Below are 13,917 nucleotides of genomic sequence, written 5' to 3'. Positions count from 1 at the left end.
CACTGCCAGGCCACCCCCCATCCCTGACCCACTGCAGGGTACAGGACCAACTGCCACCGCCAGAAGCTGACCATCACCTCAGCCCTGCTGCCACCGGGCTCCCGGCCTGCATGCCCAGCATGCTGCCTGCCAGGAAATGGAGTCTTATAGAATCATTAAGCTTGGAAAAGACCTCTAGAATCATTAAGTCCAACTGCCAACCCAACACCCCCAGGCCTCCTAAACCATGCCCTGAAGTGCCACATCTACACGTCCTTTAAATACCTCCAGGGATGGTGACTCCACCACCTCTCTGGGAAGCTTGTTCCAACGCCTGACCACTCTCTCAGGAAAGACATTTTGCCTAATATCCAATCTAAACCTCTCCTGATGCAGCTTGAAGCTGTTTCTTCTTGTTCTATCGCTAGTGACCTGGGAGGAGAGACCAACACCCACCTCACTACAGCCTCCTTTCAGGTAGTGCAGAGAGCGATAAGGGCTCCCCTCAGCCTCCTCTTCTCCAGGCTAAACCCCCCCAGCCCCCTCAGCCGCTCCTCATCAGACTTGTTCTCCAGACCCTTCACCAGCTTTGCCCTTCTCTGGACACGCTCCAGCCCCTCAGTGTCCTTCTTGTCCTGAGGGGCCCAAAGCTGAACACAATATTCGAGGTGGGGCCTCACCAGTGCCGAGTACAGGGGCACAATCACCTCCCTGCTCCTGCTGGCCACACTAGTCCTGATACAAGCCAGGATGCTGTTGGCCTTGGCCACCTGGGCACTGCTGGCTCGTGTTCAGCCATCTGTCAACCAACACCCCCAGGGCCTTCTCCACTGGGCAGCTCTCCAGCCACTCCTGCCCCAGGCCTGGGGCGCTGCCTGGGGTTGGTGTGACCCAAGGGCAGGACCCGGCACTGGACCTTGTTAAACCTCACACAATTGGCCTTGGCCCATCGATCCAGCCTGTCCAGGTCCCTCTGCAGAGCCTTCCTGCCCTCCAGCAGATCGACACTCCCGCCCAACTTGGTGTCACCTGCAAACTTACTGAGGGTGCCCTCGATCCCCTCATCCAGATCAGTGATAAAGTTATTAAACAAGACCGGCCCCAGCACTGAGCCCCGGGGAGCCCCGCCCGTAACCGTACCCGCCCGGAGCCTTCCCCAGCCCCCGCCCGGGCAGGACCCCGGCACCGGACTACACGTACCGCGATGCACCGCGCGGCAGAGCCGGCTGTTCCGCGTTCCCGAGCAGGCACCGCGGCCGGCCCGGCGCCGGGTGCTGCGCGGAGCCCTGGGTACTGTAGTTTATGGGCGGGAGGAGGGCCGCCTGGGGGCCGGGCGGGAGGAGGGCCGCCGGAGGGCCGCCGGGGGGCCGGGCGGGAGGAGGGCCGCCGGGGGGCCGGGCGGGAGGAGGGCCGCCGGGGGGCCGGGCGGGAGGAGGGCCGCCGGGGGGCCGGGCGGGAGGAGGGCCGCCAGGGGGCCGCCGGGGGGCCGGGCGGGAGGAGGGCCGCCGGGGGGCCGGGCGGGAGGAGGGCCGCCGGGGGGCCGGGCGGGAGGAGGGCCGCCTGGGGGCCGGGCGGGAGGAGGGCCGCCGGAGGGCCGCCAGGGGGCCGCCGGGGGGCCGGGCGGGAGGAGGGCCGCCGGAGGGCCGCCGGGGGGCCGGGCGGGAGGAGGGCCGCCGGGGGGCCGGGCGGGAGGAGGGCCGCCGGGGGGCCGCCGGGGGGCCGGGCGGGAGGAGGGCCGCGCGGGGGACTACAGCTCCCTTCGGGCCGTGCGCCGCGGCCGTGCGGGCGTCGTGCCATACCGGCTCGGGGCGTGAGGGGCGAGCGGGCGGTTTTGCGGCCTCCCCGTTAGTCCTGGCTCGCTGCCGCGCCCAGGTCTAAGAATGACCTTGAGGAAAGCGGGGGACACACACACACGCCTATGGGGCTCGGCATAGGCCGGGCGCAGCGCCGTGCCTGAGCGCCGGGCAGGGCCCCGGCGGCCGTCGGGCTCAGGGAGCGCCATGGACAGCCGGTGTTGTGGGTGCGCGTCCAAGTTCTCTGTCTTCAAGAAAGAGGCAAGTCCGGCTGAGGGGGGCCGGGGGCGGCTGCGGAGCCCGCAGGGCCGGAGCAGGGAACCGGGAGTCCTGCCCCGCTCGGCGCCGGGGCACGCTTCGCCGCCAGCACTGTGGTACCGGCTCCCGGGGCTCTCGTGGGGACTCCGCCTTTTAAATCTGTGCCATCACTGCGAGAAGGAAAGTCCTCATTAGATCCCATCTCTCTAATCGAATATTCGGTCGTTGTCTCGGAGAATTCCGCCCACACACACTTTATTGTACTTTATTATACTACAGAACAAAATGGTGTCTCTGCTTCTAGCAGGGGTTATGTGTTGGTGCTCAAAGGCTCTCGAGAGGCTCCGCATCTTCAGCAGCAGCTAAGGATGCAGTTCTCTTAAAAAACCGGCGTAGCCGCAGCGTTACCCCTTGCGCCTTGGCACGGCGTGGTTCCCGCTGCCCGGAGGACCCCGCGGCCAGCAGCAGCGGCGAGGCCTGCGCAGCCCCTGGGGGAAGCCCTGACGTGCCCCTCTCTGCTGTCTCTCGCAGCACGGGTGCAGGAGCTGCGGGCGGTTGTTCTGCTCAGGCTGCCTTAGATTCAGCGCTGCCGTTCCCCGCCGTGGAAGCGCTCAGCAGAAGGTGTGCAAGCAGTGTCACGGAAAACTAACCGGGTAAGATGGGAGCGTTTCTTTGCCCCAAAACAGCGCCCTGCTTGCTTTCTTCATTTTGCGTCCTCATGTTGTGTTGCAGATTTCTGCATGAGAGCTGTGCCTTGCGCCTGTGCACGCGTGCTGCCCGTACCCTGGAGTGTCAAGCTGGGCTGTTACCGCACAGCTCACGCAGCAGCAGTTCGGTCCAAAGAAAGGAATCGGGATTTGTGGGGCTGTTCTCTATGGTGACAGAGTAGTCTGGAAGAACCAGGTTTAAATCTTCACGGATGGACACTGAATGCCTGTGGATATCTTAGCTAGATGAGACCAGGTTAAGCCCCTCTGTTATTGCCCATAAACCTACACCCGTTTGAAAGCGCTGGCAGGCTTTTCAGATGTGCAGTAGTTGAACGGCCTGAGAATAAGGTGTTTGAAGTGTTATTGCCTCTGAGGGCAAACAGCAACACAAACCCTCGCTGAGGAGGGATCTCTGCTATGTGTATCCTGAAGACATAAAATTTTGTAGCATAAAACGAGTTTGCTTTAAAAAAAAAAATTGCAAACATAACCTGTAGATTGCCTGTTGAAAACAAAAAAACAGAATTAGTAGCAATATGGGTTATACACGTGAACAAGTAACACAAGTGTATGCCAGAACCTTTCTCAGCCAATTCTTCTGTGTCCTTTTCCTTCTCTTGCATTCCTCTTACCTCTCTTCCTCACTTCTCTCCTATAGCAAGGATTTTTTACCAGCGAGTGGGGAATTTTCTGCCTCTGCAGGTGTCTAAAGGAGAAGGGCCTCTTGTTAACAGAGGTCTTCATTCCAGAAGCAGTGGCTCATGAAAACAGTGTGAGCAATTGACGGTGAAAATACAGTATTCAGTCTTTCCATTTTGAAATTTTCTGATTTCTCTTTATAATTCCAAAGACATTAAGAAAACAGGGCAGCCTTTCTCCATGTTTCTTTTGGGGTTTTTTCTCATCTCTTTAATATCAGTACTATAGAGTTCCAGCAGAAAAAAAAAAAACCTCCCTGACTGGATAGCAGGTGGTTAATACATGTAGGCTGCAGCTCTGTAAGCTGCATGTGGTGTTGTTCTTCATGCAAATAGCTTTCAGAACTGAAACTTTAGAACCGGAAAGTGGTCCAACAATGTTGCATTTTTTCATTACTATAAAGGCCTTAGCACAGCACAGATGTGCTTGTAGCTGTGACTTGTAAGAATGAATAAAATTAATATTTTATGAATAAAACTACCTTGCGTAAGTGTGCAGTTTAGCAGCTCAACCTGAATACAGCAAAGTAGAGGATAGTTACACAGGTTGTGTTTGTGCTGTGCTGTGTTCAGGTGTGCTAGAAGATTCTTGTTACGATACCAGTGGTTATATAATAATTTTGGTAACGTTTTGTTTAGCTTGTGCATTGTGTAGTTCTGTGTTTGTTGCATGCCGCAGCTCCTTTCAGAGCGTTCTGCTGCATGGCAGCTAATTACACTGGGAGTCTTACCTAACTACTTTCTATCCGTTCTCTGAACGGAGAGGTGCAGGCTGTGGAAGGCAATGGTATTCAGCCCCTCCTCCTTTGGATCACCGGTGACCATATTAAATCACGTTTTGTCCAGGTGCAAAACAACTGGACCGAAGGACTAGAAATGAAGTCCCCTGCTGTCCCAGGCAGCTATATTGTCTTAATCCCTTCCATAAGACAATCGCTCTCCATATTAATGAGGTTATGAAAGGGGCTGTACCAGGAGGTCAAGAAACGTGTACTGATTCCTCTTGAGTTGAGAGACTAGATGATTGCAGCATTTCAGGCTGAGTTCAGAGAAATCACTGGTTTTGTCTTCCAGAGAGCTGTCTCAAAGCAGTTCGGCAAAATGGTCACCACCAGAAAACTACAAAAAGTGAGTTGCGCTTGCCAATCAGACGGTTGTTTCTGCTGCAGAGTAGCCTTTAGGGCCCTCATTCCTCTTCCCCTATAGAGACCAGCAAAAGCGGGGGTTGTGATGTGGGTATTTGCCTGTTCAGAGCTAGATTAAGGATGGGGATTTTGTTTTGTTGTTTGGGTTTTTCATTTGTTTGGGGGGGTGGGGGGGGCTGGGTTTGGGGTGTCTGCTCTTTTGAACAGGCTCCTGAAGAGCCACATGCCTACATTTATCTGTGACTGATCAGGGTTGCCTGGAAGCAGGAACCTGGTGGTGAAATGTTCCTTGTTTCCTTGCAAATGATGCCAGATGTGCTGCTTCTGTGAGCTAAGGTTTTCATCACCCTTATGAGTACATCATTGTGCTGATATGGGGGAGCCTGATACAGGAGGGAGTGGTTTTTGTTCTGTTCTACACTGACATCCTTCAAATAGCCTTGTTGAGTTCACAGAGGTTGTTTTCTTATCTCAGGGTTTAAAACTCTGTTCTCAGCCGTCATGTCTTTTTTTCCATCCGTGTCACAGGCGTGTGGCAGCTTTTGAAGCTAAGCAAAACCAGCTGAAAGAACAACAGAAGGCAGCTGCAAAACTCCCAGGTCAAGCAGACTCCAGATACCAGGGGCTCTCAAAAGAGGATAGAGCTATTGCAGAGAGACTGGAGAGGCTCAGGGAAGAAAGGAAACCAAGTGAGTTTTGGAGGACAGCAGAGATACCTTGGGTGGGAATACTGCTACTTGGGAAACATGGAACCTAGAGGGAGAGGGAAGTGCTGGGCTTTCAGAGCCTGCCTTTTTAGGGAATTGGAGGGGTAAAATTGGACAGAGCATCCATGTCCTGCTGCCACAATGGCAAGATTCTACAATGATTTTAGATTAATATTCCAGTTTCTTTTTGCTTCTTGTGGTTTCCCTTGAAAGTGCTGCTCAGTTTTTGGGGCAGTATCTTACCTGTAAAATCACTCTCATTTTCCATTGTTTGGCGTAAAAGCCTGTGTCAAACCCAATAGAAGCAGAATGAAATAAGGGTCTTTGGCCAAACCTTTGCAGAAGGTTTCCTGTGTGTCATTGTCCTGGGCAGCAGCAGTGCCAGCCTCTGTGGGATTAATTTCTGGTCAGCCTTGCCTCACAGAGAAAAAAAGGACTCTTATCCCAGTCCACAGTTGTCAGGTTTTGGGACAGCCTTGTGGTGCCTGTGGGAGAATAAACTATTTAGAAAATGATATGTGGTCTCTGAAATGGAAAAAACACACTGCAAAGCGGTGACCTAATTATCATAGAATCATTTGGGTTGGAAAAGCCCTTCAAGATCATCAGGTCCAACCGTAAACCTAACACTGCCAAGTCCACCACTAGACCATGTCCCTAAGTGCTGCATCTACACGTCTTTTAAATACCTCCAAGGATGGTGATTCAACCAGTTCCCTGGCAGCCTGTTCGAGTGCTTGATAACTCTTACAGTGAGTAAATTTTCCCTAATATCCAATCTAAACCTCCCCTGTGCAACTTGAGGCAGTTTCCTCTCATCCTGTTATGTGACAGGGACAGTTTCAGTCTGATATGCCTAGGATTACATTAGGAGGTGTGGGAGCAATGGACCATACTGCCTAAATGACACTTATTTCTCTGCCTGACCCTAGTATCTCAAGTCAGGGGCCGAGGGAGGTTTTATGCTCAGGTATTTGGAGTCTGATCCCAGAAAAATAAAATTTTAAGAAAAAAAATTTTGAAGCCTTTGTTTTCAATAACAGAGTGATCTCCTCCCTTGGGTTATTCTGAATTGCAGAGTCCATCCCTACTCAGGCTGAGATCGAATCTAGGCTGGCTGCCCTGAAGGAGGAATGCTGGAGACCCGTTCCATCCACACAGGAAATAGAGGACCGGTTGGCTGTCCTGCAGGGGAGAGATCCTGCTTCCCACGTTCCCAGACCTGTAAGCTCCCTCAGCTCTTTAGCCAGCAGTGTATTCTGAGCCGACGCAGTAACTGGTGTTGCAGCATGTTAGCTTTTCCTCAGCCTTTTTGCGGCCAGGTGCCTCTCTGCAGAAACTTCCATTTCCTGTTAGTGCATTGCTCCAGCAGCAAATGGCCAGCCTTTACCAGTTCACTGCTTCAATCTGAATGCAGTATGTTCCTTTGTGTCAAATGTAGTTAATGTATTTATTTTTAACAATGGATGCTCTGTTTTTTCCTCTCAAGCCATTTGTATACCTAAGTGGTCTGATAATTTTTTCAGAGCTGTTTGTCTGTGTTTGGGGCTTATCAGCTCTACCTTCTAATTGTATCTTGTAGTTGTTACTGCATCCCAGCTGGGCAAAATCCTGTTAATTATTCCAGAAATGGAAGCACAGAGTGGTTAGTCTGAGATTGCAGAGGAATGAGTTGGATGTATGCCTTCAAAGCCTGTATGAGTGATCTTGTGCCGGAGAAATCATTTCCTCATGCTCCTTTTTCAGCAGTGCTGCACACCCAGCTGTTATCAGAGACCTCAGCGGGGCTGAGGAAGGTGACAAGATCATGATTGTGACACCTGACAAGAGAAACTGGCTGGCACTGTTGAGAATAGCACTTTGTTTACATAGGAGGTTGTGACAGAGCTGGGGTTGGGAACCAGCAGCATGTACTCCTGTACATTCAGCACCCCTTTGCCTTGTTTGGGTGACTGCTTTTAGAGTTGTGCACATTCAGCACCTCTGAGAAAGGCCCTGAAAGTCTGATACTAGGTAATGGTAAGATGAGACTCTCAAGATCAGTGGATGCATCATTTTATGCTGCTCCCACCTAGGGTGATCTTGGTTACCAAACTTTTCCTTTGATTGAGTGTGCCACTTCCCTCTCATTTGCCTATTCCCATGCCCTCCTTGTTTCTCAGGTACACCAACCTCCCGATACCAGAAGTCTGGTCCAGCAGACAGATGACCTGTTAACTCAACTGTCTGAGGAAGCTGCCATTGATGCACATTACAGACCAAGAGTCCAGCCTCACGGTATCTATTTTGGCTTTGAAAGACCTGTTTCTGTCTAATAATGTACGTGCTATAGTGAGAAGGGAATATGTGCCTCCCTGTCTAGCTTACAGGTGAGCTAGGTGTCCAGTTTGTCCTTATGTCCCCCTATGACTCCCAGATTGACCAAGAGCAGCCATCTGACTCCATACTGGGTCTCATTGTCTTTGCCTGGGAGATGGTTCCTTCTTCTCAGGGTTGTATTATTCAGATTGGTCCTCTCTGTTTCTCTAAGGTGACCCTTCCCTGGGGAGGAGCTGTTGCTACTCCTAACACACCTGCGCTTTTTCAAAACATCAGAATCTGGGATACCATTATCTTACTAGCTGTGGTGCTTTCTCTGTCATCTCACTGTATACCACAGATCAGCTCACTTTCTTCTCTACATGAAGAGTCCAGATCCTACTGTGGCATGCCTTCTCCCATTATTTTCCAGATTAATGGAGAGCAGCAAGCTGCTCTCGTACCATTGCTTTAGTCATGTTGTCTGTGACCAAGGAACATTGCTGCTGAGTCACCAGCATGTTCTGTGTGTCTGTTTGCAGCTCTTAGTAGCCAAAGGTTGAATGATCTCAATAGGGAAAGTGAAGATTCTGTTTGCCCTACAAATCTGGACCCAAAACAGCTAGAGGAGGAGAAGAATAAACTTCTGGCAGAAGCTGCTGCTGAGCTGCGGGAAGAGAACACTAGGCAGGAAAAGGTCCTACAAGTTGCCAAGAGACTGGCAGTGCTCAGAGGCGAGGACCCAGAGAAAGGTGGGTAGCAGACAAGAGTACAGTGCCAAGAGAGGAACCAAGTTCCTGTGATAGATTAATTTCTTTTCCGAGAGGCATTAATCCATTTAATTCCTCTGTTCTGAAAGAAACAGACTGAGATTTTGTGTTATGTCTCTAAAGGCGTATGGGTTGGTTCACCATGAAATCAGTGTGAAAGATCTTGGTTGAGGGTAAATGCCGGAGCTGTAAGGTCAGACTGCTTTGTCTTGCACCATTATCTGAGATAATTCTAGCATGCTCTGGTGAGGTTAACAAAGCTTTTAAAAGCAAAGCTCTGGTTTTGGTGGGGATTTTTTTCCTTCCCTCTTCCAATATTAAAAACAAACAGTAATGCCCTTTCTGAGGGGCCCCCCTCTGAAGAGGATCTGTCTGTGCCAGAGCCAGAATTTCAAAGCCAGCTCACTCCACAAAGGGTTGTCTCTGGCACGTAAGTGGGGACAAGGTTTGAGGCAGGCGTGGGTTACAGTCTCCCGTCTCTTGCTCCTGCAGTGACACTGGAAACCTATGAATTCCCTGACAGTGATGAGGAAGTGGCTGAGGAGGAAGCCATTCGCAGAGTGCTAAAACAGGTCAGAAGTGGCAGCTGTGGTCTTGTTTATCTTCCTTTCAGTTATTGCCGGTATGCGTGTTACCTGGTGAGCATGCAAATGATGTGTTGTTGTTCCTGGGTAGAGTTTCATTCCTTCCCTTCCGAGTGCTTTTCCAACAGGAGCTCCCATGGGCCTTTCAGCTACAGGCAATTGACAACATTACTTCTACTCTGTCACATGGCTTTCTCATTCATGCCTAATGGTGTGTGTCTCCTCTCCAGCCCCACTCTGTTGGTACTCCCTTACTTCTTGTTTCATTTTTTTTCCCCCACTCAGCTAGAACATAGATGATGAGATGTGTGCTGTTTAGCGCAGCTTGCGCCTAGATTTCTCTCTAAAATGTCTATGAATTGTCTTGCAGGCAGACACAAGCTTTCTGTGCTTAAGCTTCTGCCTGATTACAGATCACACGCGCGTGATTAGCGTGATGTTGAGGGTCTGCTGATAGCTGTGCTGCAAAGCAGAGTGTGGTATCTGAAGGCCCCTGCTGCTACACTGGCTGTTCACAACGTACATGCAGCGTTCAGAGTGCAGACAGAGCAAGCTCACACCTGTCTGGATAACACCAGATGTATTCAGGCTTGTCCTCTCCTGTTACTGCACAAGAGCGAGGAGAAGGGCAGGAGGTTGAGAACCTAGGATAAAGCTCCCAGCTGTGTTTGAAACTAGAGACGTCTTGCTTTCTGTTGTTACCAGCTCACAGAGGAAGCAGCCTTGGATGAAGCAACTGGATTCAACATTTCTCCAGATCAGACCACCCAGCCAGGACCCTCACAACAGAACCTGCCTAAGAAAGAAAAGCAAAAGGTGAGTGAGCTGCTCAGGATCTCTTGAAATGAACATGTTCCAGAGTCTTGGGAGAGTACAGTTCTGCAGCAAGTTTGGTGTAGCCTAGGCTTGATGCAGGGGGAAAAAAAAAAAACCAAACAACCAGCTTCTCTAGAGCAGACAAGCTGTGTGGCTTATGCAAGGCTGACCAAGCCTGAGCACAGCTGAGTGTCACCCTTGTAGTTTTAAAAGGAATTGCTCCCTGGAATACAATTCCTTTCAGGCTGGCTTTCTGCTGAATGGGATGGTGTCCTCTAAACCAGGAGAAGTTAGTGTAGACCTCACAAGATGGATATTAGAGAAGGGATTTTTAACTCACCAATATAATTAGACCAAGAAGGCCACAGTCTGGTACCATACACCCTGAACCAGAGTAAGTGGGAGGCTCGCCATTGCTTTCAGCATTCAGAATAGAACCTCAAGATAGTAATTGACTGTCTGTGTTGTCACATAATGACAGAGGAAGGAATTAGTAACAAGATATCCTATGCTCAGAATGGATTCCAGCCTACTATGGAAATACGTACACCTTCTCTAATGTATATTATGAGAATTAAATGGACCTGTGACTCACAGACACCTGACAGGCCTGTCCCCAGTGGAAGAAATTATTTAATTGTAAGCACTATTGAAAACATCCATCTCATAGGTATGCCACCTTGCGTTTCTGGGATTACTGGTGTAAAAGATAGTGCCATCTTACTGCTGTTGTGTTAGGGAAGCTGCCTTTACCAGTGTCCGGGCACAGTGTCCCAGTGTGTATATGGCTGTTAAGTTCCACAAGAGTTCTCTGTAAAGCAAGAGGAGACTATAGATGGCTTTTTGGATAGATTTTAGATTATGATTTCAAAATATCTTTTTGGCTCAAGCTCAGGTACAAATCAATAGTAGGGGCCTTTTGGCAAACCACTTCCTTTGTCCCCCAGTTTTTTTTTTTTTGGTAACAAGGAGAAAACAACCCCTGCACCTCCACATCGGTTTCCCTTCCCACATAACTGCTTTCGGTAAAACTGCTTGATCGCTCGCCTTTGCAGCAGGGATTGTCAGTCACTTGGTATTGTTTTGGTGCCTGCCAGAAGCTGTGGGCTTCATCCCCTTAAGACAGTATGGACAACGTTGGTGTATATTGCTATCGACACTAAATGAGGGTGAATACCTGTTTACCTTCCGAGCAACATAGATTCACGAGCGAATGATAGGGAGTACCTTGGGTTTCTATTTAACAATCTGGATACATATGGAGGCTATCCTTGGGCTCTGGGCAAGTTAACCTCACAGACTTAGGATCAACAGAGGGTGAACTACGAACCGTGTGACACGTCATTGTGGCCATGATGCATTATGATGAAAGTCCTAGATTGTCTCTGCTGGGATTTGAATTCTGTGTCTCTGTTTTCTCTGTGAATTAGAGCCAGACTCCAACCAGCATACCTCTTGCCAGGGCAGACGACAGCGATGAGGATGAGTTACCCTGGTGCTGTATCTGCAATGAAGATGCCACTTTGCGCTGCCACGGCTGCGATGGGGACCTCTACTGCCAGCGCTGTTTTCAGTAAGTTTTGCAATTCCTCTTGGTCTGAGAGGCGGATCACAGGTAAGCTTGGCTGCTTTTGTTTGTTCTTGCTGTTGGGCAGAAAAGCAGGCAGTAGAAGGGAAGATTTGAAGAACCCAGGTCTGAGTTGTTATGGAAATACTTTGTGCAATCAGTACTTACCCCAGGCTTCAGGGACTAAACTGGTCCTAGGCAGAAATGTTCTGTCTGTACTGCTCCAGTGCATGTGTGGGCACACTGTCTCAGTGTTCTCTGGAGCAGCTGATGTGCTGCATTGCGTGGGATGGGATAAGCAAGACCATTGTTCAGTGACTTGGCTTGTTAATGACATGGAGGGATGGTCTGGGCTGGATTCCCGTAAGAGGGGAGATCAGATAGTATAAATTCCAGAGGCTTTCCTTAGGTTGAGACTCTGCAGTCTTAAGCCATATTAAAAAAAAAAATCTTTGAAACATGTACGGGTAAACATTTTTTCCTCAGGAAGGCCTTGCAGCAGCTTTAGTCTTGGTTCTTAAACATCTGTACCTTGATTTTTTTTTGACAAAAAAGTTGCATGTCTCAGATTTGGAGGGTTAGTTCCTTTGAATACAAAAATATTCTTCACAGCTTGTGTGGCATCTCTTTTTCATGCCTCAAAAGTATTGGGTAGTTAGCTGGGTTCTCAGGTTAGTGCTAGATGACATTTAGACAACAGGATGCTAAGAATCTGCTTGGGATAATAAGAGATGCTTTTGTGTGTATTCTCTCATTTTCTGCAAATGCTTTTGTAGAGAGGTGGAAATGGAGTGGGGGAGAACATATGAAAATGGTAAGAAAACGTATGAATGGCAACTTTAGATGATTAAAACCAAAACAAACAAAAGTATCAGACAGCAAACATCAGTAAAAGCAGAAGCAGCAGTCTGGCAGGTGAGTGTGTGTGTCAGTTGCATGCTGCAGATGCAAGCATGTGCCTTACTCAACATTACCTGCTCCTAAGCATGGTTAAGACAGCTGCCAAAACATTGCATTTTAGCCACAATGGTTATTTTTTCAGAGTTGTGTGGAGCAGGCTGTCATTTTTACTGCTGTCATAGGAGTTGCTAATGTGCCTGGGAATCCCAGACATGGTGCTGAAAATGAGCCATAAGTTACATGAATCTCTCAAAGAGGGAAAGAGACAGAAGGACCTATTCTGATTTCCCATTCAAGCAGGCGAGGATGAGCAGACCTTTCCAGAAAGCATCTCAGAGGTTTCTGTTACAAGTAAATATCTTAAATAGTCAGTCCATGTGGCTGCCAGTTGGGTCCTTACAGCTAACCCTTGGGATAGATTTCTGGTTAAGGGCTGCTGAGAGACATCTTGTGCTGTGGTTAAGGGTGAGTTCCCTGCCTGGGTGTTTCCTTCTAAATGCACTTTGTGTTTGCTCCTCAGGGAAGGCCACGATGAGTTTGACCTGAAGGACCACCACACCTCCCACTATCATCTTCCTTGCAAGTAGAAGTGATCACACTCTTCATGGGCAGAAAAGAAGATGGAGAATGGGAAAAGAGAGGAGTTGGCCATATGGGAAGAGTCCGAGTGGATTTGCAGCCAAAATGGGTGATGTTTTGGACAGTTAAAGGATGTGCTGTAATCTGAGAGAGGCTTGGAGGGCGTGTGACTTTGCCCTCACAAATACAACCACAGAAATGCAGGGTTTGCTGTGCATGCTTGGGGATAAATGAGGACTTGATATGAGGAGGTGAATATGAGTCTGTAAATACAGACGGTAAGGCAATGTGGGCAGCAGTGAAGATGTGTGTTTAAGGCAGTACTGATTGGCTGATAAGTAACTCCCCGCTTTTGCTAACAGCTTACAACAGGCAGCAAAGCACTTTGCGCTAAGAAAACTGTCTATGTCGTGATCATGTGTATGATGAGAACTTCCAAAGCGTAATAAAAATATTTATGGAGGCCTGCGGTTAAATTCTCTCCTGGAAATGCCTGATAACCCTTTAAAAGTGTTGCCCTCTTATAATGATATCAGTCTAGTGGTAAGTGGCTTAGGGAAAGAAATGAAGGTTCATGAGTCATCAAAAGTGTTTCTGTGGGGTGGCTGGAAAAGCTGCAGGGGCTATTCTGCCATGACGACAGTACTGCTCACGTACTTGAAACGAAGGATGCTTTGTGATGCTACTGATGCACAGCGCTGTGATCTGCAGTGCTGTGCTGAGGTTCCATGTGGTCTGTAAGAGCAGCGTGTTAGTCTGGAAGAGTTGTGTGTTAGTCCGAAAGCAGGGTTTGGCTGTTTATTATTCGCTCTGCTGGTAGGATAAAAATGTTACCTGTGTGATGCTCTTTATCTGGCTATGAGAGAAGCTCAGTTTAATACAGTCATATGACTCCCTGGAGACAGTCCATACACAAGTGGCACTTGCCAGTGACCGAAGCACCTAGAGTTGCTTCAAATACCCCACTAAACTTGCCCTAAATTGGCTCTAAAATCCCATCAGGATGAGCTCTTCCCAGGATTATAGTGTGACTTCTGAGACAGCTCTCTAAGGTTGACAAATTCCAATGGCAAAAAAATCAAGGATTTGCCTTTGACAGGGAGTTTCCAATGA

At 49.3% G+C, this 13,917-nt stretch overlaps 1 protein-coding gene across 1 annotated transcript; it reads left to right on the top strand.

Moving 5' to 3' along the window:
• Window positions 1-1,756: 1,756 nt before the first annotated feature.
• ZFYVE19 (zinc finger FYVE-type containing 19) lies at window positions 1,757-13,267 on the top strand. Its single transcript, XM_064462533.1, has 11 exons — window positions 1,757-2,033; window positions 2,562-2,683; window positions 4,513-4,566; window positions 5,112-5,272; window positions 6,369-6,514; window positions 7,453-7,567; window positions 8,131-8,340; window positions 8,851-8,930; window positions 9,648-9,758; window positions 11,189-11,331; window positions 12,746-13,267. The coding sequence occupies exons 1-11, from the start codon at window positions 1,980-1,982 to the stop codon at window positions 12,810-12,812; spliced, it is 1,263 nt and encodes a 420-aa protein (XP_064318603.1). The 5' UTR covers window positions 1,757-1,979; the 3' UTR covers window positions 12,813-13,267.
• Window positions 13,268-13,917: the final 650 nt, after the last annotated feature.

This window comes from Phalacrocorax carbo, chromosome 10, assembly GCF_963921805.1.
Source record: "Phalacrocorax carbo chromosome 10, bPhaCar2.1, whole genome shotgun sequence".
In the NCBI taxonomy this organism is placed as follows: domain Eukaryota; kingdom Metazoa; phylum Chordata; class Aves; order Suliformes; family Phalacrocoracidae; genus Phalacrocorax; species Phalacrocorax carbo.
The sequence above is the reverse complement of the archived record's forward strand: the minus strand, read 5'-3'. Positions and strand labels throughout refer to the sequence as shown.

Coding starts and splice junctions, on each gene's coding strand:
- ZFYVE19 (XM_064462533.1), top strand. CDS start 1,980: ATGGACAGCCGGTGTTGTGGGTGCGCGTCCAAGTTCTCTGTCTTCAAG. Junction 8,341..8,850: donor AGGCGAGGACCCAGAGAAAG/GTGGGTAGCAGA, acceptor TTGCTCCTGCAG/TGACACTGGAAACCTATGAA. Junction 11,332..12,745: donor TACTGCCAGCGCTGTTTTCA/GTAAGTTTTGCA, acceptor TTTGCTCCTCAG/GGAAGGCCACGATGAGTTTG.